This window comes from Rhinatrema bivittatum, chromosome 4, assembly GCF_901001135.1.
Source record: "Rhinatrema bivittatum chromosome 4, aRhiBiv1.1, whole genome shotgun sequence".
NCBI classification, from domain to species: domain Eukaryota; kingdom Metazoa; phylum Chordata; class Amphibia; order Gymnophiona; family Rhinatrematidae; genus Rhinatrema; species Rhinatrema bivittatum.
Window position 1 is genome coordinate 311,815,346 of NC_042618.1, and position 27,391 is coordinate 311,842,736.

The window sequence follows — 27,391 nt, forward strand, 5'->3', positions numbered from 1 at the left end:
GCATGTTGCTGTATTTATTGAAAGGGCAGCGAGTGCAGGGCTGGTTATCATTCACTTGTAGCCTTTTAAGAAAGGCCATTGAAGGGGTCTGCACATGGTGAATGCATAGGTGGTTAGAGCACATGGTGAATGCATAGGTGGTTAGAGCACATGGCTGGCAGTAGCAGGCTTGGTAGCTCAGTGGTTAGAGCACTGATCTTGTAGGCTTGCTTTACTTTAAAATCGACATTTTCTATGTATTGCTTTACCCCTCACTCTCTAAATTGCTAGGAAGTGGGCAGGCTTCATGTCTACCATGCTACCTCAACAACCTGTGGATGTGCTTTGTTATACCTAAGTAATCTGACAATTAAAAAGTAACCAGCATCCCTGTAGTTGGGAATTCTGATGATAATGTCTATGGGACAGTGGTACGGCATCTGAGTGCTCAGCCAGGTTAACAGGATGTTTTTTTATATTAATCCTAAAGGTGATATTTAGTATTCGGTTATTATTTAAAGGGACAGCTGTCCCATGTGCACATTTATACTGAATTATAAGGGGTACAGGATCCTCGGCATAGATATGATTTAGGCTGCGCTATGCAGCTCTATACAAAGTAAATTAAAATATTAATGAAAGGTCAGCTTACATCTTAGCATGGTATTGTGGTTCTTATTGTAAGGGCTTGCCAGCAGCCATCTTAAAGTAGCACATGGCAGGGGTCAGCTCAGGGCGGCAGCCATTTGGGGGGTCAGCACATGGCAGTGGCCATATTTGGGGGGTCAGCACATGGCAGCGGCCATATTTAGGATCGCCACGAGCATATTTTGACGCCGGTGCCGAGAATCCCAACTGAGAGCCTGGTGGTGTATCAAAAAAAAAAAAATTAAGACAAGTAAATCATTAAAGTCTGCTGTTCAATAAATTATGACTTTGTAATACAGTATTTACCAGTACAGAATGGCGACGGCGAGCCAGTGGTCATCGACCGCAGCAGAGTCCGCGACGCTGCATCAGCCCCCCCCTTGAGGCAGACGGGTCAGCAGTGGGGCTGATTGAAGTTCCAAGCCGGCCCCAAAATTCAAGGCCTAGCAGGAAGACCGTAAGGAAGGGAAAACGTCAGAAGCAAATGGATACGTCCAATCCATCATCATCACACTCCGCTACCACTCCTCCCAATGTAACAGCAGCAACACCCATTCCTGCAGTTACAGCTATAAGTGACTTAGACCTGTTGCTGTTGGAGGTTAAGGAGCTTGCTGCCGCGCATGGCACAGATTGGCTTAGGCAGCGCACGTCAGAGTTTCCCTCTCCGTCTCAGGAGCGCCCACCAAGCGACGAGCCACAGCAAGATTCCACATTGATCTCCTTTGTTCCAAGGAGTTCCTCGGCAGCTTCTCGCAAGAGGAGCACCAGACCAGGGCAAGCAGGGGCATTAGTCGGAAAGAAAAAGCGCCCGGCGGGCCTGAAAACGATTGCGGCCGGGCCCCACGGTGGCGATGGGGCGCCCACGCCGACATCAGGTTCTGGTACTGCCCTCTGCTCACTGGCTACAGCTTCTACGGCTGCTAGCACTGGGACCACTTCATTCATTTATTTATTTATTTATTTAACATTTTTCTATACCGACCTTCATGGTTAAATACCATATCATGTCACTTGGGACTAGGTAAGCCCCAGACTTGCGACACTTTATCGTCATCAGATTGCAGTGATACTGAGAATGTTAGCCAAGTCGCTTTGCTCTCTATTCCATTCTCTTAAAAGAAAGAGGAATGTGAGCCAAGGCAATTCGGCTGCCGTTGTCTGGGGTGCTAATCCGGTAACCGTGCCAGTGATCAGTGGGCAAACGGTTACTGAATCAGGGAGGCTACAGAGTATGCTGGCCACTCAAGGTATACCAGCCAACACTCTGCCAGCCCCAGTTCAACCTACTTTGCCGCCTGTAGATGTAAATCCTCTTTTACACACTGCTAATTTGGCGGTGCAAATTCCAACACAGCAGTTGGGGTATGAGGTTTTATGTGGGGTTACGTCCTTAGCTCACAGTGTGCCAGACACAATAAAAGACAAAATATTGAAGAGGGAGTACATTGACATATTTTCCTTCCTTGTTACGGATATGGAAGTGGAACCCGAAAAAGGGGGATCCACTGAGACGAAAGATAAGAGGCCAAAAATTGCCAAGAACATCCAAAATTGGACCAGGGCTTTCCATATTTTTATGTCCGTGATTGTGGAACATGAGCCTGCACATGCCCCCTTTCTCATAAGATACATGGACACCATCTTGACAGCACAAAGGAGGGGAGGGTGGGCCTGGCTTAATTATGACATTCGTTTTAGGAAAAGCATGGCCCAAACCCTGCCGTCTCTTGGCAACACAGGTTGATTGCCCTTTGGCTAGATGAGATGACCCTACAGAAGTCCTCATGGGCAGAGAGAGCGGGTACATCATACAGTCATCCGAGGGAAAGGGGCCTATATCAAAGGGATAGATTTTCCTTTCAAGGTTCGGGGAGGCGGGACACGCGCAGGCAGTTCAATGCTGGCCACTGCACATGGAAAAATTGCAAGTTCAGGCACACTTGCTCCACATGCGGTTTTGGCTCCCACCCAGCCGCTCAGTGCCGTACCTCCAAGGATCAAAGGCAGTTTCCTCAGCAGCAGGTGGGACGCTCGCCTGATTTCGCGAGCCCCAACCCCGGTCCGCGTTGAGGCAATGCGCCCGTGGCTGGATCGTTATCCCTACCAAACCGAAGCGGAGCAAATTTATGCTGGTTTCCTGTATGGCTTCCGAATCCCTATTCAATCTTTACCCCCTTTAGCGTTAGACTGCCCCCCGAGCAATGCACGATCACTGGCGATGCATGAGGAGAAGGTGGATAAAGTTCAAGCGGAATTGGCGCTAGGTAGGATAGCGGGCCCGTTCCCTTATCCACCTTTTCCAAATCTAGTAATATCTCCTCTGGGAATGGTACCCAAGAAAGAGCCAGGCCATTTCCGGCTCATACACAACCTGTCTTTCCTGCCGGGTAATTCGGTTAACGACCAAATTGACCCCCATTTGTGTGTGGTGTCATACTCCTCCTTCGACTCTGCAATCCAGCTGATCAAAGATGCAGGGCCCTGGGTGTACATGGCTAAGGTGGACATAGTCAGCATGCCGCCTTCTGCCGGTGCACCCAGACTCCTTCCACCTTCTGGGTTTTCAATTCAAGGGGCAGTATTATTTTGACTGCTGCATTCCAATGGGCTGTTCAATTTCCTGTGCATTGTTTGAATTGTTAGTTCCTTCTTGCATTGGGTAATCGAACAGCAGTCGGAGAGAAAGCAAATAGTACACTACCTTGATTTATTTATTTATTTATAAGTTTTTATATACCGCCGCTCATCAAAGATATCACGTCGGTGTACAGTAAACAGGAACTTACGCCGGAGCATTTTACATTTAACAGGGTTATATAAGCGTTATACAAATAAAAAAGGTAAGTATATAAATATTTGAACATAAAACAAGTAGAATCTTTTTAAAAAAACAGAACTATCATTTAGTTGTAACTTAACTGAGCTGAATTAAAAACAATACTATAGAGTAAAAGGGTTCAAGGGGAATAGGTAAAAGCTAAGGGAGATGGTTAGAAGGTAATGGAGTTCTAAATTGGAAGTGGTAAGAGGGGAGAAATTGTGCTAATCTTAGATTAGGAGCAATTATATGGTAAGATCATTATAGTAGGAGTGATGATTTCCTATTGGTAGGGAGGGACAGCGCAGACTGCCATAACCTACTGGCCATCGCTCAAGAGGTGGCCAGGCGTTTTGGCGTCCCCTTAGCACAAGAAAAAACAGAAGGTCCAGCTACCACAATTACCTTCCTCTGTATCGAACTGGATGCCCAGGCCCAGCAGTCTAGGTTACCTACTGAAAAATTTTTTAAACTCGAGACAATCATGGAGATGCGCAGCCTCAAGAAAGCCACCTTGAGGCAGTTCCAGTCATTGATCGAATTGCTTATCTTTGCGTCAAGAGTAATTCCTATGGGCAGGACCTTTTTACGCAGTTTTGCTACAGCGGGGGTTCGGACCGTATAAGGGTCTCCAGGGCAATCAAGAGTGACCTGCTGGTGTGGGAGACCTTTCTAACAGAATTTAACGGCTTAGCTTTTTGGCAGGACCCCCCAAGGCATAACAGTGAGCTAGAATTAGTCACAGATGCGGCAGGAGGTGTTGGTTTCGGGATTTATTTCCAGGGAGCTTGGTGTGCCGCGCAGTGGCCGCAATCGTGGCACCAGCACAAAGTCGCCAAAGATCTAACCTTCCTTGAATTATTCCCAATTGTGGTTGCCCTTGTCATCTGGGGGGAGTCCCTTGTAGGATCTCACATCATTTTCAGATCCGATAACATGGCTGCGGTGCAAGTCATTAATGCACTGTCTGCACGCACTTTTGAATCAAATGCCCTCATCCGGCATTTGGTGCTCACGTGCTTGCGTTTCAATATCATATGTAGAGCAGTCCACGTCCCAGATAGAATAAATAACATTGCTGACTCTCTCTCCCCCTTACAGTTCTCGACATTCCACAGACTAGCGCCGATGGCAGACTGTTCTCCGACTCCCATACCCGAGGCAGTGTGGCTACTTGGCCCCCTGAACTTTGGAACATGATCCTGGGGTCTTTGTCTGTGAACACTCGTAAGAGCTATCTCCTGGTGCTTCAGGAGATACTGAGATTCCTGGGGAAGGAATCCCTTGAAGTAGAGTGGCCATTGCCTGTTTCCACGTTGCTGGCATTTGTAATGCATTGCAAGAGACAAGGAAAGTCCAGGACAGCGGTATCAAATCGCCTAGCTGGCATTTCCTTTTTCTCCAAGCTTCAGGGGTTTCCCAGTTGCTCCGCATTATTTCCTATTAAAATAGCCATGTTGGGTTGGGCCAGGGAGAGCCCCCACGGGAAGGGACGGCAGAAAACCCATTACCATCCAGATCCTCAGAAACATACTCAAATGCCTGGCAGACGTTTGTAGCAACGAAGCGGAATCGCTTTTATTCAAATGTGCATTCTCCCTGGCTTTTTATGCAGCCCTGAGAGTTAGTGAACTGGCAGCTCACGCTAAGCACGGACCTTCGACAGCATGCCTGCAATGGGAGGATACAAAGCTGGAAGGGAAAAAATTGATCCTGCGCGTCCCTAGGTCCAAAACAGACCAGCTGGGAGCGGGAGCATATATCACCCTCCACGAATGGCAGGGGGAGACCACATGCCCTGTTCGCTGCACGAGATCATACTTGCAGATTCGGCGTTCAACATATGGAGGCCCTCTGTTGGTGCATTCATCTGGGTTACCTCTGACTAGATACCAGTTTGCTCGGGTATTGCATTTGGCGTTAACATCCCTGGGTATGAGCACGGTGGGCTACTCGTCGCACTCCTTCCGCATAGGAGCGGCGACAGCAGCAGCCAGCCTGGGTCTGCAAGACAGTGAAGTCATGGCCATTGGCAGATGGGGGTCAGGGAGGTTTAGATCATATGTGAGGCCGCCGGGTTACTTTGCGGTTAAGGGGTAGCCATGATCATTGAAAATCCACCGCTTCACATCTATTTCTTCTCTTGCTTCTTATGCGCAGACCATTGTGGGAGGCTGTCATTCGCATGGATCATCAGGCACTCTTATGTGCGTTGGGCACATAAGCGGGCCCAGCAGCGCCCGACGGGGGAGCATCTAGGGATGGCAAAGCAGCAAATGGCATTGATTTGGAGAGGAATTTCAGAGATGGTATGGGACCAGCTATTACCGACTGTTTTGGAACTGCGCAATAGCAATCCAGTTACGCCTACAGCCCTCGTCATGCACCTGGGTGGCAATGATATGCCTCGGACCAAGAGCGTAGCCCTCACACAAAAAATGCAAAAAGACCTCCTGGTATTGCATAATATGTTCCCGCAGTCGGTGATTGTATGGTCCTGCATCACCTCTCGCAGAGTTTGGAGGGGGGAAAGATCTCATGCAGCGGTGGAAAATGCCAGGAAAAAGATCAACAGATGGATGGTTAAATTCATGAGTACCATTGACTGTTTGTCTGTGACGCATGAATTGATAGACGAAAGCCCAGGGATGTTTCGGCACGATGGGGTACATCTATCGGACATAGGTTGGGATATTTTCAACTCCGACCTACAAGATAGTATTGAAGCGGTTGTACACCTGTTGCCGTAGCCCGGTTGAGTGGGGAGTCTCCGGTAAGCAGTTCCGCTACCGGGGAACCTTGGCATGGTGACTGGCACAAGCAACAACCCCCGCGCCCCCCGCGCCCCCCCCCCCCCCGCATTTAGGAGAGTCCAACAGGCGGTTCGGACTGGGCAAGCGGCCTAGCAGAGCCAGCGCAGTCCCTCGACGCTTCAACGGCCGAGAGGGAAGAAGCAAGAGATGCTGAGGCGAGGCGATTAGAACAAACGTTCCCGACTTCCACAGTCGGGTCGACGGACACTATGGCTTCAACGGCCAGGGGTCAAAGGACAACTCCGCAGCTTATACGGCCAAGGGTTGTGCACCTGCCTCAGCTGATTTTCATACCTTCAACTTTTAGAAGCATGGGGGGGCCATCACTAGTCACTAAATTTATTATGATCAGTTATGCAGTTGTGTATAGTTACAATGATGTTATAGTTATGCTTGCTAATTGCCGTTTATTCAATGCGTATGGGCTGCGGCCAATTTTATCAAACCAATAAAATCTGCTTTTCGAATGAAGTCATTGCAATTGCGCCGTATGTTGGAAGTGGGAGGCGGGGGGGGGGGGAGGGGGCCAACGCAGCCTTTACACTGCCCACATTGGGAGCCCTGCGACTCCATTAGGGAGCAGGGCACAATGGGGTGGGTAAGGCAAGGTAGGCAGGGCTAAGAGGGAGGGGGGGTGGGGAAGGGGGTAGAGGGAAGGGAGTAGAAAAGGGAGAGCCAGCATGGGCAGCCCCTCCTTTTCGTCCTGTGCAGAGCTGCTTCATTCCCTCCCACCCTCCCGTTTTTCTCATTAGGACAGATAGAACCAGTATAGAGGGCCAGATCTTCTGGCCCTGTCGCAGCCCTTGGCGTTGCGTAGCGGCATGGTGACTGGCACAAGCAACAACCCCCCCCCCCCCCCCCCCCGCATTTAGGAGGGTCAACAGGCGGTTCGGACTGGGCAAGCGGCCTAGCAGAGCCGGCGCAATCCCTCGACGCTTCAACGGCCGAGAGGGAAGAAGCAAGAGATGCTGAGGCGATTAGAACAAACGTTCCCGACTTCCACGGTCGGGTCGACGGACGCTATGGCTTCAACGGCCAGGGGTCAAAGGACAACTCCGCGGCTTATACGGCCAAGGGGTGTGCACCCGCCTCAGCTGATTTTCATACCTTCAACTTTTAGAAGCGTGGGGGGGCCATCGCTAGTCACTAAATTTGTTATGCAGTTGTGTATAGTTACAATGATGTTATAGTTATGCTTGCTAATTGCCGTTTATTCAATGCTTATGGGCTGCGGCCAATTTTATTCAACCAATAAAATCTGCTTTTCGAATGAAGTCATTGCAATTGCGCCGTATGTTGGAAGTGGGAGGCGGAGGGGGGAGGGGGCCAACGCAGCCTTTTACACTGCCCACATTGTGTAAATTCAAGCTGAAGTATTCCAAACGTGACCAGCAGATGGCGCTGTACAAGTCCGTGTGCTGAAGAGAGAGCCGGCACGGAGGCAGTGGGGTGAGCGAGGCGCTGGTACAGCCTCTCGCCTGCAGGGCTCTCTGCTCATTGCTCACGGCTGATTTTTGCAAGGGCTCAAACCGAGACAGCAACCGCGAGTGTCGGAGAGGCGCCGAGACCGCTCAGTCCAGACTGCTGACAGACAAACTCCAGCTGACAGTAAAGTTGAGATCGTGCCTGAAACAAGTTTAACCGCAGCAAAAAAAAAAAAAAAGTTAAAAGCAGCAAGGACAGGAGGAGCGAGCTGGAGCCAGTTACTTTTTATTATTGCTATTTGGATTTATAAACCGGTCTTCCGAAAATGTTCAAGCTGGTGAACCATCAAAAATAGAGAACAATGTAAAAAAAATAAATACGGTCACATCATCTCAGCTGAGGCAGCAGCTGGGACGAGGAGACCCCCAGAGCCGGATAAAGGAGTGACCCCCCCCCCCCTCCCAGAAAGGAAGGGAGAGAACCTCGTGAGGCGGAGGAAGGAGAGAGGAGAGCTGGGCAGGAGCTGAGCTGAGATCCTGCCCGGGTGAATCCTGAGCTCTGCCCACGGTGCATCCCGCTACGGTCATGTCCCTGCCTCGCTGCAGGACTTTGTACGCCTTCTCGGGCGAGCAGCACCGGCAGGGTCTGCCCTTCCAGGCGGGGGAGATCGTCACCGTCCTACAGGTGCTGGACGGAGGCTGGTGGGAAGGCGAGAAGGACGGAGCCCGGGGCTGGTTCCCCGCCAGCTATGTGCAGATTCTGGAGGTAAGAGCCCCGCTGAAAGCAAAAGGGCTTTCCGTGTTACCTGGAACAGGAGGCTGCGGGGATTACACGTTTCAGGTTTTAGGCAGAAAACTGCACGGGGGTGAGAGAAGGCTGATTTATTGTATGTTGCTTTAGCTTCTCTCCTCCTTCCAACCATGGCAGTTTTTTCTCTCGCTCTCTCTCTCTCTCTCTCTCTCTCTCTTTGCTAATCGTTAAGCTGAGTGCCAGTTGGGTCCAGTGTTCCTGGGTCCCTTCCTGCACATGTACAGGAGATTTGATTGGAAAGTTTGCCAGATGTTCCTCCACACATGACAGAAGCCACGTGACCCCTATGTGTGACTTTGTTGAACTGCTGTGATCAGCGAGCCAGCATTATTACAACTAAGAAATGAAACGTTTTGGTGTGTAGTAGTGTTGTCTTTGCATGTTCAGTGCTGGGTTTTATGTGTATAATACAGGTTTTATGCATCTTCAGTACTGGGACTGTCAGAAGAGCTTTGTGCCTGTGATGGCTTCCAATCCTGGGGGTCTTCTGAATTGCTCATCAACTCTCCTTGGCTCTGCCTGTCATGGTGAACCTGGTTAGGGGTGTATCCTGGTTGGAAAGGTGTGGCATTTCAGGTCTGCGCTCTAATGGTGGCAAGACATTACTGAGCTGTTTTTGATCAGGGTTGAGTGGAGTGCTCTGAAGGATGCTTTTAGGGCACCACATAATAATATGATAAACCATGCACCTGTACCCCAGGAAAGGACATGACATATTCTATGTACTTCTCTGTGAAGGCGTGCAGCACTGACTCTCTGCCAGGATGTGCTGTCTCTGTGAGAGGACTGTACTCTCCTGGCAATGGCCCTGGTGTAGCAGAGATTTAGTGTCTGCTGCATACCCTCAGAGGCCAGGGCAGGACACTCTCTCCTCTCCGTGGCACGCTGAAATTGGTTTCTATCACTCATTAGACTCTGCAGTTTCTAAAGTTCTGTTCCATCTTTTAAGTGATTTGAAATGTAATTTCTCTCCAGCCTGCGAGGCGGTTCTTTCCATGAATGTTGACACAATATTTGATCGTTGACCATGAATATGAATACTGATATTGTAAACCATTGTGACCTTCTTTTGGAACGACGGTATATAAAGCATCCAAATAAATAAATGAAAGGCTATCATGCTGGTGGCGATCAGGCCTATTGTACTGAAGAAGAGACAGCTGCAGAGTGGCAGGGCTCTGGGAATCATTTTTAGGGCGGTATTGTCCAGCCTCAAGAGGAAACGGGCTCTCATGTTATAACTTCGGAACTCAGTGGGAGTGCCCTGCTGAGGCCAGGCATGAGAAGGCTCCTGCACACAGCTTAATGCACAGCAGTCAGGCATACAGTGAGAGCCTCTTCACCTCTAGGGTCAGCAGAGCACTCCCCCAGAGGTGGGAACGGTCAGCTTTTAGTCTGGTAAAGTTTATTTATGAAGTGCTTTTTTAAAGAGATGCTAGCAGAAGTTCTTCTGCAGCAGTGATCATCTTTCCTCTAGGGTCTGAACATGGGAGCTCCCCAGAACCATTTCAGCCTCGCCGCCAGCTCAGTTGGAGTCTTCCTCAGGCTGTCCCACATTCAGCTCTTCATTTGCATCTGCCTGAGGATCCCCAATCCCAGCCTGGGAGGTAGAAGCTGGGCCCAGGAACTAAACCCAAAGGTCTTTTGTGTGGCAGCACACAGCATTTGTCACTGATCAGGCCTACTGTTAACCATGGGGGTTTAATGCTGCACAGGAAGAGTAGCAGTGCTACGCCACTATTCTGGTATTAAGAACATAAGAATATAAGAACATGCCATACTGGGTCAGACCAAGGGTCCATCAAGCCCAGCATCCTGTTTCCAACAGTGGCCAATCCAGGCCATATGAACCTGGCAAGTACCCAAAAACTAAGACTCTTCCATGTTACTGTTGCTAGTAATAGCAGTGGCTATTTTCTCAGTCAACTTAATAGCAGGTAATGGACTTCTCCTCCAAGAACTTATCTAATCCTTTTTTAAACACAGCTATACTAACTGCACTAACCACATCCTCTGGCAACAAATTCCAGAGTTTAATTGTGCGTTGAGTGAAAAAGAACTTTCTCCAATTAGTTTTAAATGTGCCACAAGCTATCTTCATGGAGTGCCCCCTAGTCTTTCTTTGAAAGAGTAAATAACCGATTCACATCTACCCGTTCTAGATGAGTTTAAACACCTCTATCATATCCCTCCTCAGCCGTCTCTTCTCCAAGCTGAAAAGTCCTAACCTCTTTAGTTTTTCCTCATAGGGGAGCTGTTCCATTCCCCTTGTCATTTTGGTCGCCCTTCTCTGTACCTTCTCCATCGCAATTATATCTATTTTGAGATGCGGCGACCAGAATTGTACACAGTATTTAAGGTGCGGTCTCACCATGGAGTGATACACAGGCATTATGATATTTTCTGTTTTATTCACCATTCCCTTTCTAATAATTCCCAACATTCTGTTTGCTTTTTTGACTGCTGCAGCACACTGAACCGATTTCAATGTGTTATCCACTATGAAGCCTAGATCTTTCTTGGGTGGTAGCACCTAATATGGAACCTAACATTGTGTAACTACAGCATGGGTTATTTTTCCCTATATGCATCACCTTGCACTTATCCACATTAAATTTCATCTGCTATTTCAATGCCAAATTTTCCAGCCTCACAAGGTCTTCCTGCAACTTATCTCAATCTGCTTGTGATTTAACTGCTCTGAACAATTTTGTATCAACTGCAAATTTGATTACCTCACTCGTCGTATTTCTTTCCAGATCATTTATAAATATATTGAAAAGTAAGGGTCCCAATACAGATCCCTGAGGCACTCCACTGCCCACTCCCTTCTACTGAGAAAATTGCCCATTTAATCCTACTCTCTGTTTCCTTTTAGCCAGTTTGTAATCCACGAAAGGACATTGCCACCTATCCCATTACTTTTTACTTTTCCTAGAAGCCTCTCATGAGGAACTTTGTCAAACGCCTTATGAAAATCCAAGTACACTACATCTACCGGTTCACCTTTATCCACATGTTTATTAACTCCTTCAAAAAAGTGAAGCAGATTTGTGAGGCAAGACTTGCCTTGGGTAAAGCCATGCTGACTTTGTTCCATTAAACCATGTCTTTCTATTTGTTCTGTGATTTTGATGTTTAGAACACGTTCCACTATTTTTCCTGGCCCTGAAGTCAGGCTAACTGGTCTGTAGTTTTCCGGATCGCCCCTGGAGCCCTTTTTAAATATTGGGGTTACATTAGCCACCCTCCAGTCTTCAGGTACAATGGATGATTTTAATGATAGGTTACAAATTTTTACTAATAGGTCTGAAATTTCATTTTGAGTTCCTTCAGAACTCTGGGGTGTATACCATCCGGTCTCGGTGATTTGCTACTCTTCAGTTTGTCAATCAGGCCTACCACATCTTCTAGGTTCACCGTCAATGCAGCTGCCTTGTGGCCAGTAGCTGTCAATGCTCTGCCATGCAGGCTATGAGGGTGAGTGTTTGCAGTACCACAGACAGGAAAAGTATTGTCATTTTCACCCCAGATGCACTAGCAGCATTAATGGTCATATAGCAACTCACAGCTCGATACAGTAACATTCATTTGAAGATTTCTCGTCTGTAACGAGCTCGCTGCGCACAATTCGGACGCGTAAGGCAAACCAGCGATACAGTCTCCAGTTTCGCGCGTCCGTAGCGCTTCTTAAAACAGACGCGTAACCCTTCCCCACCCGGCATGTAAATGAACGAATTAGCTGTATAATGAAGGAATTAGCTATTCCCCTCCGATACCGTAACGCGCGCTCAGGTTATCTCATTAGTAACGCACTGTTTTGCCGCGGCCGTAACGTGTTAGTTTACCACCTCCCCCTAGTAGGAGTTAGGACTGTGAGTCTAGTAACAAATCCATCGACACCGCTTAAGACACTCAAAAACAATAAAACACAATAAAAAAAAAAAGCGATACAGAGATGATCGAGAAAATGTAATGATGTGGGACACAAAACCTGTCAGAAAAAAAAATAAAAATTTTTAAATACCTGTCGGATGGCCGCGTGGGTCCAGGCGGCGGGAGCCGAGTGGTCGCGTGTTAAATCTAGGCCGCGGGCGGGTGGGCGCCTGTTCCAGGCGGCGGCGGCGGGGGGACACGCGTTAGTTCAAGACGGTCGGTGGGCGGCGGGTGGTCGCATGATAATCTAGGCCGGGTCCGCACAGGCGCGCATTCATTCATCCAGGCGGAGGAGCCGGCGGCGAAAGCTGCCGGCTCCGCCTGAATGAATGCGCGCCTGTGCGACCCCTGCGATTCGGCGCTCAAGGCAGTCACAGCATTCATTCACTGCCGGTGGGGGCTGCCTCGCAGCCCCCACCGGCAGTGAATGAATGCGCGCCTGTGCGACCCCCTGCGATTCGGCGCTCAAGGCAGTCACATGCCGTGACGTCACGGCATGTGACTGCCTTGAGCGCCGAATCGCAGGGGTCGCATTCATTCACTGCCGGTGGAGGCTGCCCCGGCAGCCCCCACCGGCAGTGAATGAATGCTGTGACTGCCTTGAGCGCCGAATCGCAGGGGTCGCACAGGCGCGCATTCATTCAGGCGGAGCCGGCTGCTTTCGCCGCCGGCTCCTCCGCCTGGATGAATGAATGCGCGCCTGTGCGGACCCGGCCTAGATTTAACACGCGACCACCCGGCTCCCGCCGCCGCCGCCTGGACCCATGCGGCCCTCCGACAGGTATTTAAAATTTTTTTTTTTTGAACACTCAGGTTTTTACATATTTTGGTATTTTTTTTTTTTTCACTTCATGGTGCCTGTCATTTGAAATGACAGGTACCAGCGCACCCTGGTTACTGTATAGGCGCTGTATTAAGCGCCTCTACAGTAAAATGGGTTACGCGGGCATAACCCTTCCCTACCGCTTTAAAGCCGCGGCATGCATTTGCATGCGATTAGAGGAGAGTATCGGGGAGTTAGTGAAGAGAACTGTGCGTGCGGGGAGGAAGGGTGCGCCTGACACTGCCGCACTGTTATTACCGCGGCCTTACAGGATCGACCTGATTGTGAGCTTGCTGGAGGCAAGTCCTGTTCTGCTCCTGTGTGTCTGAAGACAGCTCCTAGGGATGGAGCAGTCCGTGACACGTAAGAAACTGTAAAGCTGTAACTGTCACATGGCCAAAGTTTGGCAGCAACCGACAGCATCACAGCTTCCGCTACCATACAAACTCTGCCCCGGGCCCCTGCCTCCGACACCTTTCCCCCGCCTGCTCCTCTTTTTGATGTGTTTTGGGGGAGGGTAAGCAGGGCAATCACCCGGCGCCCCAGCACCACAGGGAGATCCCTTGGTGAAGCCGAGCGATGTCACTGAGACAGAGCTGCAGGGCTCCTGGCCCACTCAAGTTTGTTATGGGTCTCTGCTCCTTCGCCACTGCCTACATCTGTACACTTAGACTAACGTACTACCTAAATGATGTGCTGGAATGTCATTACATCGGTTACATGCTACATGTTGTTTTTCAAAATTAAATTTGGGGTTAGGTTTATTTAAGTTTCAGCCAACAGTTTGCGGAAAGCTATGCAAAAGCCTGCCAGTCCTATTTGCTCACACAAATTTCAAAGTGTGCATCTCTTACCCAAAGATTACATTTCCTGTAATTTCAGGAAGGGAAATATTACTTGATGTGATTTTTATTTTTGAAATACAAATAAAAAAAAGAGGAAAGTAAAAAATTGTGCCAGCAAATGTTTGTGCAGAAAGCAGTGAGGGATCATTCCCAAAAGTGTTAAAATTGAAGAACTGGGCATAAGGCCTACATTGTTTTGTTTTATATATATATATGTGTGTTTACTTGTGTTTATTTTTTTCTCTAATTTAGATCCCTGGTAAAGGATGCCCTATTTCTAAAGTGTGCAAAGAGACTTGCAGGCTGTTTGCACTTCTTTTGCCCTAAGGGTTAATAAAGTTGTGAGGTCAATACTGGTGGAACCTGAAATTCTCCCTACCAGGTCTGGTTTAATATTTTTTTTTAATGTAAATAAATGGTGCTGATACTTATGCAAATCAGGTAGACGCAAACAAATCAAACTTCTGCCTCAAAGGGAAGGAAAAATGATTCAAAGAGAGCATCCACATGTTCACCCACTGTGTGCAAGGCAGAATAGCCCAGGCAGCAGCAATGAAAGCTTCCTCCTGCCAGCGCCCCCCCTCTCCCCCCCCCCCCCCCCCCCCCCCACACACACACCTCATCACAGAGTGGGTATAGTATGGGCAGCAGCAGTGCAAGTTTCACACACGCTGGCCCACCACAAAACAGATACAGCATAAGCAGCAAACAGTGTGAGCTGGGGAAGAGGGAAGGTGGAGAGTGCTGGAGGGGGGGGAGTGGGAGGCAGTGGGGTGCATGCTGGGAAAGAGGGTGGATTTTGAGGAAGGTGTGGAAAGAGGCAGGGGGTGGATGCAAGGGGAAAGAGAGGACAGTGGATGCTGGGGAAGAAGGAAATGGAGAAGATGGAGGTGAGGACGTGAAAATAGGGGAGGAGGCATAAGGATGAGGGATTAATACAGTTTACGTTACAGCGCATCGGGCCTATCTGCTAAATTGTGTTAATGTGCACTAACGCAGTAGTGCACTTTAGTGAAACAGGCCCTAAGTGCTTTCTGGGTCAGGGGAGATCAGACCCTGTCCTAGAAGTAGCAGAGTCAAGGCTGGGCGAGCAGGGTGACCGCCTGGGGTGGCGAGCCATGCCACCCTGTGAGTGTCTGCCAGAAGGGAAGGGGGAGGGCCCGGGGCACTAATTCTATCCAGTGACTGCCCTGAGCAAAGTGCTGGCCTTGTTTGTGCGTGCCAGAAAACAGTTTACCAGAGGGTTGCAGACAGGTTAGACCCTCTCTGAAGAATAGGTCTAGGAGGGAGGGCCTCAATCTGTAGGTGCCACCCAGATTCTGCCCTCAGAAAAATTACCTGGACAAGGATTTTTCAACTTTACATTCGAGGGATCAGGTTTTACCATAGGAAGATGTAAGGCACTCAGTGTACGCTGAGACCTGTGTGCTGAAGGCTCTTTTGTCTTTTTTTGTTCCTATATTTGACAAGTCACACGTTTTCCTGCAAACACAAGACATGTAAAACCTCAGCTGACAAAGCCACAGACCACACAGAGAGTAGGGGTGCAGAGTCCGGCACTCCTCCTCTGCAGTTCCTCCCATGTGCGCTCCCTGTGCCCAACTGGTGTTTATGTGGGGCAAGCAGGACAAGCGTGCAGGAACTCGACCAGCCTGTTCCACTTCAGCATGCACACAGCAGCGAGCCAGGACATTTCATTTACTGACTTGGGAAAGCCAGAGGACGACAGGCTGCTTGTTTTCAGTATGGTGCCAGACATAGAGGGAGCTCAAGTGACTTGTCCAGGGTTTGACAAAGTTAGCAGCAGAGAGAGCTCTTGGGCTCACCACCCAAGGCATCTATTTCCTGACTCAGTCCTTCACTATAACCACGGCGCAGTCAGATTCCCCCTGAGTAGTCTGAAAGAGGGACTGCAGATTACAGAAGAGCGAATAATTTAAAAGCATGGATACCGGCCTAAACAGAGAGAGAGAGAGAATTTATACCAGATAAAAACCTGAAAATAACTTTTAGCTGTCCGTTTTTCGTGGTACAGCCTGGATATTATATTTTCAGTTCTTCACAGTTAATGGGTTATGGTCCCTTTCAGCAGTCGCTTTGTATACTCCAGTGAGACACCTGATCTTGCATGCTTACCGACTTGAGGGGGGAGTTTCACTCCGAGGGCTTGACATTTGCCAGTACTGGGGCATTAGTAACAATGGATAACAATGTAATCTCTGGATTGGACTGTACTGTCTCTTTATACTGCGTAAATAATTATTGTCCAGTGTTGGTGAGCTATGGCGGTATGCAGTGCTCCTGTTCTGTTCTCTGCAGGCAGGTCTGGTGGAATCTGTGTTTCTGCAACGCTTGAAGCCTTTGTGGATTTTGTGACCTGTCTTCATGATCTACTTCAGAAATTCCCAAGCAAGCCAGATCTGCTGGGAGACTGAGTCCAAACAGCTTCCACACCCAGCTAGCATCCGAAAACTATGACTCCCTGTTTAAGTTTAAATTGCGGGAGACCAGGCGATGCATTTTTGGTGCTCTACAGTTAGTTTAAAACAATGAAAAGAAGGCCTCCTCCAGATCTGAATGTCTTTAGCCTCTTCTGGCTGGAGGTCAGCAAGGAAGGGGCAGAGACTTTATCAGAAGAGTATTCCAGAGAGAAGTTCCTGCCAGCGTCACTCAGAAGGTTACTGGAATGCAGGACTAAGGGTCTGATTCACTAAGCTTTGTCCCATTCTGTCACCATGGGAAAAATGCAAATCAGGCCCTAAATCATAATGCTTGCACCGGGGTTAAATCGGGAATATGCATGAGAGAAACTGGAGACCTATTATATGCAAATTTATCTCAAGCATATTCCTTGTGGCTTTCCTGTAAACCTGAGTGGCTGTTGGATCACTGGAACAGGTTTGGCAAGCCGTGCTGTAGATCTTCCATAGCTGACCGAAAGCAGCAGTGCAGGTGAATAAATTATTATTTTAAGACTGGCATTACACAGAAAAACAATGGGAAATGGTAAAACCGATGGTGCCAGGATGCTAGACTTTGGTTAAAACAAGCTGGGAACTTATTTGATTGTGTACAGCCTGATGTACCAAGGGGCCAGATCGTGGTGCTATTAAAGGATCATTTGGCATGAGCGACTAGCGCTGTTGTGTATGAAAATTTAATAAGAAGAGAGAGATTAAAAAAGAACCAGTCTGAGCTACAGTTTGATTTGCCTGTGGTCCTTGTTCTCAGGTACTGCTGGCTCCCAGTCTCCCTGGAAACAGCAGGATAGTCTGTGAGTGCGAGCGGTGCGTGCCGGAGTTCGCTTTCTCTAAGGGAGTCATGCATTTGCTCCCTGTCGTTTCATCCGTCAGCTCAGTGGTAGGCAACTCCAGTCTTGGAGTGCCGCAAACAGGTCTAGTTCTTAGGATATCCCCAATAAATATGCATGAGATATATTTGCACGCACTGCCTCCATAGTATGCAAAGGTAGCTCGTACATGATTCATTGAGGATGTCCTGAAAACCAGACCTAAAATTCCAGGAACAGAGCTGCCTACCCCTGTGTCAGCTGTATTGCTCTCATCTTCACAAGCACATTGACAACAGCCTGCAGAAGGGGCCCTGCGTGCTCCGTGTCTTGACAGCTGAGAGCAGCTTCTGAATGGAGGTGAAAGTTTTCATTGTAAGGGTCTGCGTGCTGCTTCGCTTTAAAGAGGGCCCTTGAGTTAGCATATGGCGCCCTGTCTGGAGAGACTGAACCACTCCTGGATTTTACTGCCATCGTCCACAGAGACTGGTTGTTCCAGTTGCTTAAGAAACAGGAAGCACAAGTTCATGCATCAGGGACTCCAGGATCTGTCCAGGGGACTCCACAGCCAGTCAGCTTTTTAGGATATCCACCGTGAAAAAATTCTTTTTCACTCAACGCGCAATTAAGCTCTGGAATTTGTTGCCAGAGGATGTGGTTAGTGCAGTTAGTGTAGCTGGGTTCAAAAAAGGTTTGGATAAGCTCTTGGAGGAGAAGTCCATTAACTGCTATTAATCAAGTTTACTGAATAGCCACTGCTATTAATTGCATCAGTAGCATGGGATCTTCTTGGTGTTTGGGTAATTGCCAGGTTCTTGTGGCCTGGTTTGGCCTCTGTTGGAAACAGGATGCTGGGCTGGATGGACCCTTGGTCTGACCCAGCATGGCAATTTCTTATGTTCTTATGTTAATGTGCATGAGATAAATTTGCATATCATGGAGTCTCATATGCAGAATGATCTCATACATATTCATGGTGGGTATCCTGAAAACTTGACTGGCTGTGGGGTCTCCAGGACAGGTTTGGGAATTTGCCATGCATGAACTGGGCAGAAAACTAGGACTGGCTCAGCCTTTACCTGTTGGCATCTGGAGCTATGGATAACTGGCAGTATCCATTTTGTACTGTAACATAAATACCAGTGTGCCCAATGTTTTTATCAATTCACCAAAAACCTGTGAGTTGTGACCATCATAATAGGCTTCATCGTATAGTATTTGATTCCACTTTACCACTCCGCCTTATATTTAATCATTGGTCATAAGGAGTATATTTTTGTTTGTGTTTTGTTTTTTTTTTTTTTTTGCAACTTATCCCTTAATGTGCAATATATATTGTGATCCATAAAATAATGACAAGAGAATTTTTATGCTGTGTTACTTATCTTGGCAATGTCACATAGATAGAAGCCAATTACTCCGAGTTTAACTCTACCCGGGAGCTGTGCCCTCTGATGTAAACTATCCTTTTTCAGGGGCTCAATTATTTTGCAGTCTGTTTCTTAACATGGCGCGGTGGCATGATGGCGTTCAATTTCCGGTTCTTGGTGAATTGATAAAAACATTGGGCACACTGGTATTTATGCTATAGTTCATATTTATTTACCAACGGTCCATCTCAAACCATAATTAATTCAAGGTCTGTGGTTTTAGTACTGAGTATCCATTTTGTGCCAGTTGTGGCGGAGCAGTGATGTCAGAAACCCTTCTACACTGTGGGAAATAAGACATGGTTGCCCTGGGCAGCTGTAAAAAGCTAAAAGCCGACTAGGCCTAAAACAAAGCAACAGATAATAAGCTGATTGAAGTCTGAACTTGTAGTTCTCTCTCTCGCCCCCCCCCCCCCCCCCCCCCACCCTCTCCAATTTATTTATTGGTGGCAGCTCCAGCACAGCACTTTCTTTATTGGCTCTCCCCCTCTGGGCCTTGTGCTTGTAGGATTTTGCTGCCCTCAGATTGGTGCTCTAGGTGACTGCCAAGTTTTTCTGCTGGAAGCACCAACCCACCCTGGACCCAGCCCATTCAAGATTATGGAAAATATCTAGTTTATTGTGCTCTTATCCACCTGGCAGCGTGAGGACAGAACCATCATATATCATCTGATTCACAGCCCTGAATAAACAAGGCCTCCTCTTTTTTTTATTTTTTCCAAACTCCTCTTTGCTAGTTGTCTCAAGCAAGAAACATTTAAAACCAAAACATTATATCAAATACAGAAACACCTTTTCTCCTCCCACCGCACCCCAAATCCCCCTGGTACGCCACTGTTACTATCCAAACTATGTACATGGCCCTGTGGCACAAAAAGATAATCAAATCATCTAGAGACACAAATATAGAAAATGGAGAAGAGAAAAAAAGTAAAAATGGATGAAACGTGTAAGCAGAAGAATCAGAGCAATGCCCCTAAGAGTTAAAGACCAGAGATAGAGCTTGAAGGTATTCATTCCAAATTTCTAGGGAAAAGTCATATTTCCTTGCAGACTTAGATTTTGCAGTCAGAAATTCAAAGATCAATAGTTTATGTATACATAACTTCCATTGAGCAAGAGTAGGATGCTCTGACACAATCAAACAGGCTAGAATTGTTTGGTTTTTTTTTTCAGTAATAAAAAAGTTTTCCTTAAGAACAATCTGGTTCTCTTTCTTATTCCAGAACCCAGTTCCTCAAATATAGCTGCAGAAAAGTAGGTAGTTTGCAGTCCAAAGGTTTCCCTAAATAGTTCTAAATTTCTACCCATAATGACGTGATTTGAGGACAACTCCAGAAATTATGGATTTAGGGAGTTGCATTTAATACAGTTTTTTCTGAGCCAATAAAATGCACATTGTAAGGCTAAGATTGGGGCATATACGTACGGCGTAAAAATGTATATTGTGTTGCTCAGAGTACAGCACTCTCAGTTAAATCTTTAATGTTAGAAAAACAAGTCTATAACTCCTCTTATGATAACTGAACATCTATATGTTGCAGCCATTTACTTAATAAAGCTCCTCTTTTTTTTAATGTTTTATTTATAATCCAGCAAAAAGCATACACAAAATAAGCAAAATTGCTTCTCATAATACAATCATCAGTACCATGAAAGGTGTCAAAAACAATAAAGAACACTGCAGTCTATATCTCCCTTATCCCAACATAAAACCTTAGATAGTACCCAGGGGGAAATCTTGAAAATGAGTCTCAGTATTTGGATTCCAAGCAGAGCTGGGATACTGGGGAGACGTGAATGTGTTTACAAAATCAAAGCCTTCTCTTTTTACCTTGAGGAGGTTTCTTAAATCTACTTAGGGCCTATCACAGTCTATATGTGTGGTGTAGAGAGACTGGGTGTTTCTGACACTGAGACGTGTACTTGGGATGTAATGGGCTCTATGTTGTGTACAGTGACGAGGTATCTCCGCTACTGAGACGTACATGGGATATAATGGTCTCTGTGAGTGGTGTGCACAGTGATGGGGTGTCTCTGGTACTGAGACGTGTACATGGAATGTAATGGTCTCTATGAGCAGTGTGTATAGTGATGAGGTGTCTCTGGTACTGAGACGTGTACATGGAATGTAATGGTCTCTAAGCAGTGTGAACAGTATTGGGGTATCTCTGCTACTGAAACGTGTACATGGGATGTAATGATCTCTGAGCAGTGTGTACAGCAACAGGATGTCTCTGGTACTGAGATGTGTACTTGGGGGATAATGGTCTCCATGAGCAATGTGTACAGTGACAGGGTATCTCTGGTACTGAGACATGTACATGGGATGTAATGGTCTCTATGTTGTGTACAGTGACGGGATATCTCTGGTACTGAGACGTACGTGGGATGTAATGGTCTCTATGAGTGGTGTACACAGAGATGGAGTGTCTCTGGTACAGAGACGTGTACATAGGATGTAATGGTCTCTATAAGTGGTGTACAGTGACGGGGTATCTCTGGTACTGAGACGTGTACATGGGATGTAATAGGGGTGTGCATTCGTTCCCTACGTATTGGTAATCCGCAACGTTTAGGTCCATATTCGTTGTATTCGTGGGGAAGCGAAACGTATCTCTATTCCCCACGAATACAACGAATCTTTGCCGAATTATTCGGCCGTCTAAAGGTGCGAATTTAAACAAACCCCCCACCCTCCTGACCCCCCCCCCCCCCAAGACTTACCAAAACTCCAGCGGGGGGTTTGGGAGCCATCTCCTGCACTCATGCCCTCGGCTGCCGGTATTCAAAATGGCGCTGATAGCCTTTGCCCTTACTATGTCACAGGGGCTACAGGTGCTATTGGTCAGCCCCTGTCACATGGTAGGAGCACAATATGGTGCCGGCCATCCATTGCTTCTACCATGTGACAGGGGCCGACCAATGGCACCAGTAGTCCCTGTGACTTGGTAAGGTCAAAGACTATCGGCGCCATTTTGAATACCGGCAGCCGAGGGCGTGAGTTCAGGAGATGGCTCCTGGACCCTCAGCTGGACCACCAGGGAGTTTTGGTAAGTCTTGGGGGGGTCAGGAGGGTGGGGGGTTGTAGTTTAAATTTAGCGGGGAAACGAATAAGAATTAACGCATGAACGTATCGGGGGGGGCCCCCCTTGCCGAATGCAACGTATCTGCCCCCCAACTAATACGAATCCCGAATGCAACGTATGGTGTCCCTCTGCACATCCCTAGGATGTAATGGTCTCTATGTTGTGTACAGTGATGGGTATCTCTGGTACTGAGACCGTGCATATGGGATGTAATGGTCTCTGAGTGGTGTGTACAGTGACGGGGGATCTCTGGTTCTGAGTCGTGTACATGGGATGTAATGGTCTACTTGTTGTTGTATCAAATCTGCAAGTGTGTGCATTGCCAAGCTCATTTGAGGCATTCAGATATGTACCATGTTCTCTACTCTGAACAGTGGTGGCTGGAATAGAATATAAGAATTGTTAAATAAAAATAAAATACTTCAGGTATGAAGTGTATGAGCATTGCACACAGCAGTGGGACTCTCTGTGGCAGGCTTTAAAGTGCACACAGTGAAAAGGCAGTCTGGGATACTGAGATATGCCATTCTCTGTATATGCAAGGCTCCTCTTAGTCCCTGTATGGTCTGTACCTGGCTGTGTTAGAGATAGACCCCTGCAGAGCACACCCTGAGGAAGTGCCTGCACCTTTCTGCTGGCAATTCTTTCTTTAGTCCTTTCTCACAATCATGGAAATAAGTATTTTGATAAAGCCTTTTTCATAGAAACTTCAAAACGGTGTAGAATGAAACATACGGGGGGGGGGGCATCTGGCTGTTTCTTGCCTGTCTTGTAGTGGCCGTAGTTATTTGGCGCAGGGATTTCCCTCATGTCAGGTTTATGCTTCAGTCTCACATCTGCACAGGTTGAGGAGCGGTGAAAAGTACGGCAATTAAAGTGCATCTGGTGTTGTTTTACTGGAGCAAATAGTTGAATGAGATATAAGTCCCTGGCACAGAGCCCAGGATCCTGTATTTTGCCGACTTGTTGCACTTTTGAAAAGATGGGGCTTTTTGACAGCACTGTGAGCAATGCAATCTTCCCCCCCCCCCCCCCCCCCCCCCCCCCCCCCCCACACACACTTTCTGTGTTTTTTTTGCCATGACAACATCTCATAGAAACATAGAGTACGATGCCAGATAAGGACCTTAAAGTCCATCTAGACTTCCTGGGTTTTTTCCTGGCGAATACCACAGATCAGCAGTGGTCAACTCCAGTCCTCAGGAGCCAAGGAAAGGCCTAATTTGTAGGATGTCCACAATTATTGTGTAATTTGATAGATCTGCATGCACCGCCTCCATTGTATACTTCATGCATACTCATTGTGGGTATCCTGAAAGCCTGGCCTGTTTGTGGCTCTTGAGGACTGAATTTGGCCCACCACTGCAATAGGGGCCGATGCAATATTATTCGCGGAAAGCGGGTGCGGACTTTTCAGCGCCGCCTGCTTTCTTAATTCACGCATGGCGCCCACAAGGGGGGCCATGCGTGAATTAAGAAATCAAGTAAATTAGGGGGTCGCGCTAGCAAGGAGGCGCTAGGGTCGCTAGCGTGACCTTAGTGCCTCCTTGCTAACGTGACCCCGCAGTTACCAGCAGTCTGTGGGTTATGAACACCGATGCCGATAAACTCGGCATCGGTTTTCATAACTGCAGTCAGCCGGTTATGAAAACCGTTGCCGAACATATCGGTGTCGGTCTTCAAAGTGGCTGGCAGAGATTTTTCTTTTCTTTTCACTTTAAAAAAAAAAAAAGTACAGAAAAGCATTTTTTTTTCTGCTTTTCTGTACTTTTTTCTGTGCACTCCAGGCAGGCGTTAATAGCTGAGCGATTAAATGTGCGTCTGAGACGCACATTTATTTTTTTGCATGTGGAGTGAATGAGCAATAGCCTCATTCACGCATTTGCATGTGATGAGCGCGATCTCATTCACTCTGCGTAGGACGCGCGTTAAATAGGCACTAATCCCCCTATTGCATTAGGGGGTGGATTAGCACCTATTTAACCCGCTTCTGACAGCGGGTTATACAGTGCGATGGGCTGAGGGCAGTGTTTTGCATCGGCCCCATAGATCCTAGCTGATCTCTGTTTTTCCCTTCTTTGTCACCAGGTATCGTCGGAGCCTGTCCCATGCATGCCCTCTTGAATTCTGTTACTGCTTTGCTTTTGTTTTTTGTTTTTGTACTTCAACAAATTGTATAATCAAATCTTAACATATAGATGTCTTTCATTTTACTTTGTCAACAAACTTAAGCCATACGATCTCTAACAACTGTCAGAGGAGATAAGCACCATTTACATATATCCTGTATAATTCAGATCTTATGTGTAGTGGCTTAGTAAACAATATACCCTCTATTCTGGCATAATTAACAAATGAATACAAGTATTTTTTTTCAGATGCCTCAAGCCTATTTCAGAATACTTTAAATGTTTCCATTAAATGTGTGTCCTACGCTGTAACCAGTCTTTTTTTTTTTTTTTTATACTGTTGTTGTTACTGCCTCCAGCATCTCCACCGGGAGGCTGTTTTATGCATCCATCACCCTTTCCATGAAGAAATATTTTCTGATGTTACTCATTAGTCTGTCCCCCTTGGAGCTTAACACTGCGACTTCTTGTTCTAGAGCATCATTTCCACTGAAAAAAGTTTGGTGCTTGTGCATCATTTACACTTTTGAGGTATTTGAATGTCTCTCTTTTCATCCAGGGTATACATGTGCTCTAGGGATGTACCTTCACTATTAAAAATTGGGAAAATGGGATGAATGAGACCCTACAACATAATGGCAATGGCTGCACGGGAGACAGGCATTAAAATGATGTCCCTTCCGTACCAGCTTCCAGGTGCCAACCTCGTATTTTTAAAAGGAGTCAATGGGGTTGGAGGTCCGCCCCCCCCCCCCCAATAGAAGGAGGAAATGGAGTCTGAGGAGGTTCCCAGCCCCAACATTAACTTTAGAGGACATTGGGGAGGCCCTGGCAGGTTTTGGTTCAGCCCAGCCAGGTAGGCCTGTGCCCCGAGCTTCAATCTGGGGGGCAAGAGGAGGGTCGGAGGGGCCTGAACTGGCCCTGGCTCAGCTTGGTGTAGGTCTCAAGTCTTTGTTGAGGGGCAGGAGAAGGATAGAAGGCCTCAGGCAGGCCTGTTTCAGTTTGAGTTTTGTTAAGGGTTTTGGGGGGATTTTAACGTTGTTTTTTCAGTTTGGGAATTAGACCAAACTGAATAAAACATTAAACCAAAAAATGAAAAAAAAAACCTGAAATGAAAAAGCAAACCAAGATGAAATTATTGGACCTTCACGTCCCTAGTTTTTACATGGTTTCAAAGATCCACTTACCCTGGGTGAACAAATTGAGGTCAGCTAATGAAGCAGTTTCATGAGCAGGAGATGTTGTCTTCTATAGCCCCAGCTGGGAGCCCTAACTCGGGACCAGGAAAAGGAGGAAGACTCTTTGGCCCCAGTCAGTTAGGGTGGGGGAGGGGTAAAGAGGATGCATTTTTTGCCCTGAGAAGAGTCCAGGAGGCTGCAGGGAAGAGAGAGACTATAGAATGTGTGGGAATGGAGCAGAGTGAGAGGGCTGAGAGGGGAGTGAGAAGGCTGAGTGCATGGGTGGGAGGGGGGAGAGTGGAGGTGAGAGGGCTAAGAGCATGGGGAGAGAGAAGAGGAAAATGAGAGGGCCAAGGGCGTGGGTGGGAGGAAGAAAGAGTGAGAGGGCTGGGAGGGAGAGAAGACGAGCATGATAGGGCTGATCTAGGGAGGCTGGGAAGAAAGAAGTGTAAGAGGCAAAAGGAGGAAAGACAGGATTGCACCTGGGTGGGGAGGAGAGAGAGTGGGTAGTTGGGCTGTGCACGTTAGAGAAGAAATGCACTCGCTATGTATTCCTCACAGCCTGTTCAAAATAAATTATTTGGGGAGGAGAGTATATGGTGAGTTCATATTGTCTTTGGTAAGTAAATCTTGGAGGGATTTTCAAATCTCTGCCGAATTAGTTTCTGAAGTCTCATCTGGTACTGTTTTTAGTGACTATCCTGCACCATTTTGGTTTGCTCTTCTCTGGACTGTCCCTTGAGAATTGGACACACTTCTCTAGATGACGTCTTGCCAAGTAACTAGGCAAAGACATTTGCATTTTCTTTTTCTTTTTTTTTTTTTCTCTGCTGGTTATTCTTCTCCCTAGGTACACAAACATTCTTTTGGCACTGTTCATTGCCTGGTCAAGCTGTTTCACTACATTGAACTTCTCAGAAATAAACACCCCAAGATCTATCTCCTGCTTGATGGCCATCAGTGTCTCTCTCTCTCCTCCTTTCCCCTTCTCCCACATATCTTGTATTACTCCCTTGCATCTTTGCAACAAAAATGTATCAGATTACACTTAATTATACTGAAATTTAGCTAAGTATTTGACCAAGCCTCCAGATCACATCTCAATCTTTTTGCTCCCTCAGGGGTGTCCACTCTCATGCAGATATTCATGCCATTCTAACCTAACTGCAGGATTATTCACAAAGTTATTGAACAGAATGAGCTCCAGGACATAGCCCTGAGGCACTCCATTAATCACCCTTTTTTCTTCAAAGTGAATTTCATTTACCATTATCTTCTGTTGTCTATCACTCAACTAATTTCTAATTCAGTCTGACACCTTGGAGCTCACCCTTGCGCTGTTCAGTTTGTCTGTGAGCCAAGTGTCCAATGCACACCCCTAATCTAAATATTTAGTCGCACAAAGGTCATTCTAAACTTTAGTTTCCAACTTCCCTCCCTATTCCCACTTCTGTCAAGAGGGACAACATTTGTCTTCTCCATTCCCATAGAAGCTAGATTGGTCAGATCCTTCAGTAGATCTGCCTAAACTTCTGAGCTCTTTTAATATCCTAGGATGAATCCCATCCAGCCCCATTGCCTTATCCACTTTTAGTTTTTCTACTTCCTTACAAACCATCCTTTCAGAAAATGGCTTGGCATCTTCCCCACTACCACATGCACTCCTACCAACTCCTGGTAGGCCTTCTCCATTCCATTCTTTAATGAACACCGAACAAAATGCCACTGCTTATCCCCGGGAGAGAGAAACAAGGAATTAGATTTACTGTTTTAGATCTGCAGGATGCTTCCTAATGACCTGGATTGGCCATTGTTGGAAATAAGGTGCTGGGCTCAGTGGACTTTTGGTCCGACCCAGTATGGCACATCTTATAATCGTATTTGCTGAGTATTTCTGCTTTTGCCTGTCAGCCTTAACACATTTTCTCCGCTTCACATCTCAGTCTTACCTTCTCACCACTGCATTTCTTCTTTTCACTGGCATCATCTGAAGAAAATCTTGTCGCCTTGCTGTAGCACTTTAGTTATCTTTTCTTCTACATCTGACGCTCTATCTACCTTGCTGCTCCTCTCAAGAGAATAACGTGTGCTACAAAACTTTACTTGTTTCAGACAAATATTATTTACAGAAGGAGTTTACCAACCATGGAAATAGTTACACTGATTGCTCCCAAAT

At 47.1% G+C, this 27,391-nt stretch overlaps 1 protein-coding gene across 1 annotated transcript in view; it reads left to right on the forward strand.

Moving 5' to 3' along the window:
• The first annotated feature begins 7,778 nt into the window (after positions 1–7,778).
• Positions 7,779–27,391, forward strand: part of GAS7 (growth arrest specific 7) — a 610,573-nt gene continuing 590,960 nt past the window's right edge. The window contains exon 1 of the mRNA XM_029600263.1: positions 7,779–8,451. Within this exon, the coding sequence (XP_029456123.1) occupies positions 8,272–8,451 (180 nt within the window). The 5' untranslated portion in view covers positions 7,779–8,271. The remainder of the gene's footprint in view (positions 8,452–27,391) is intronic.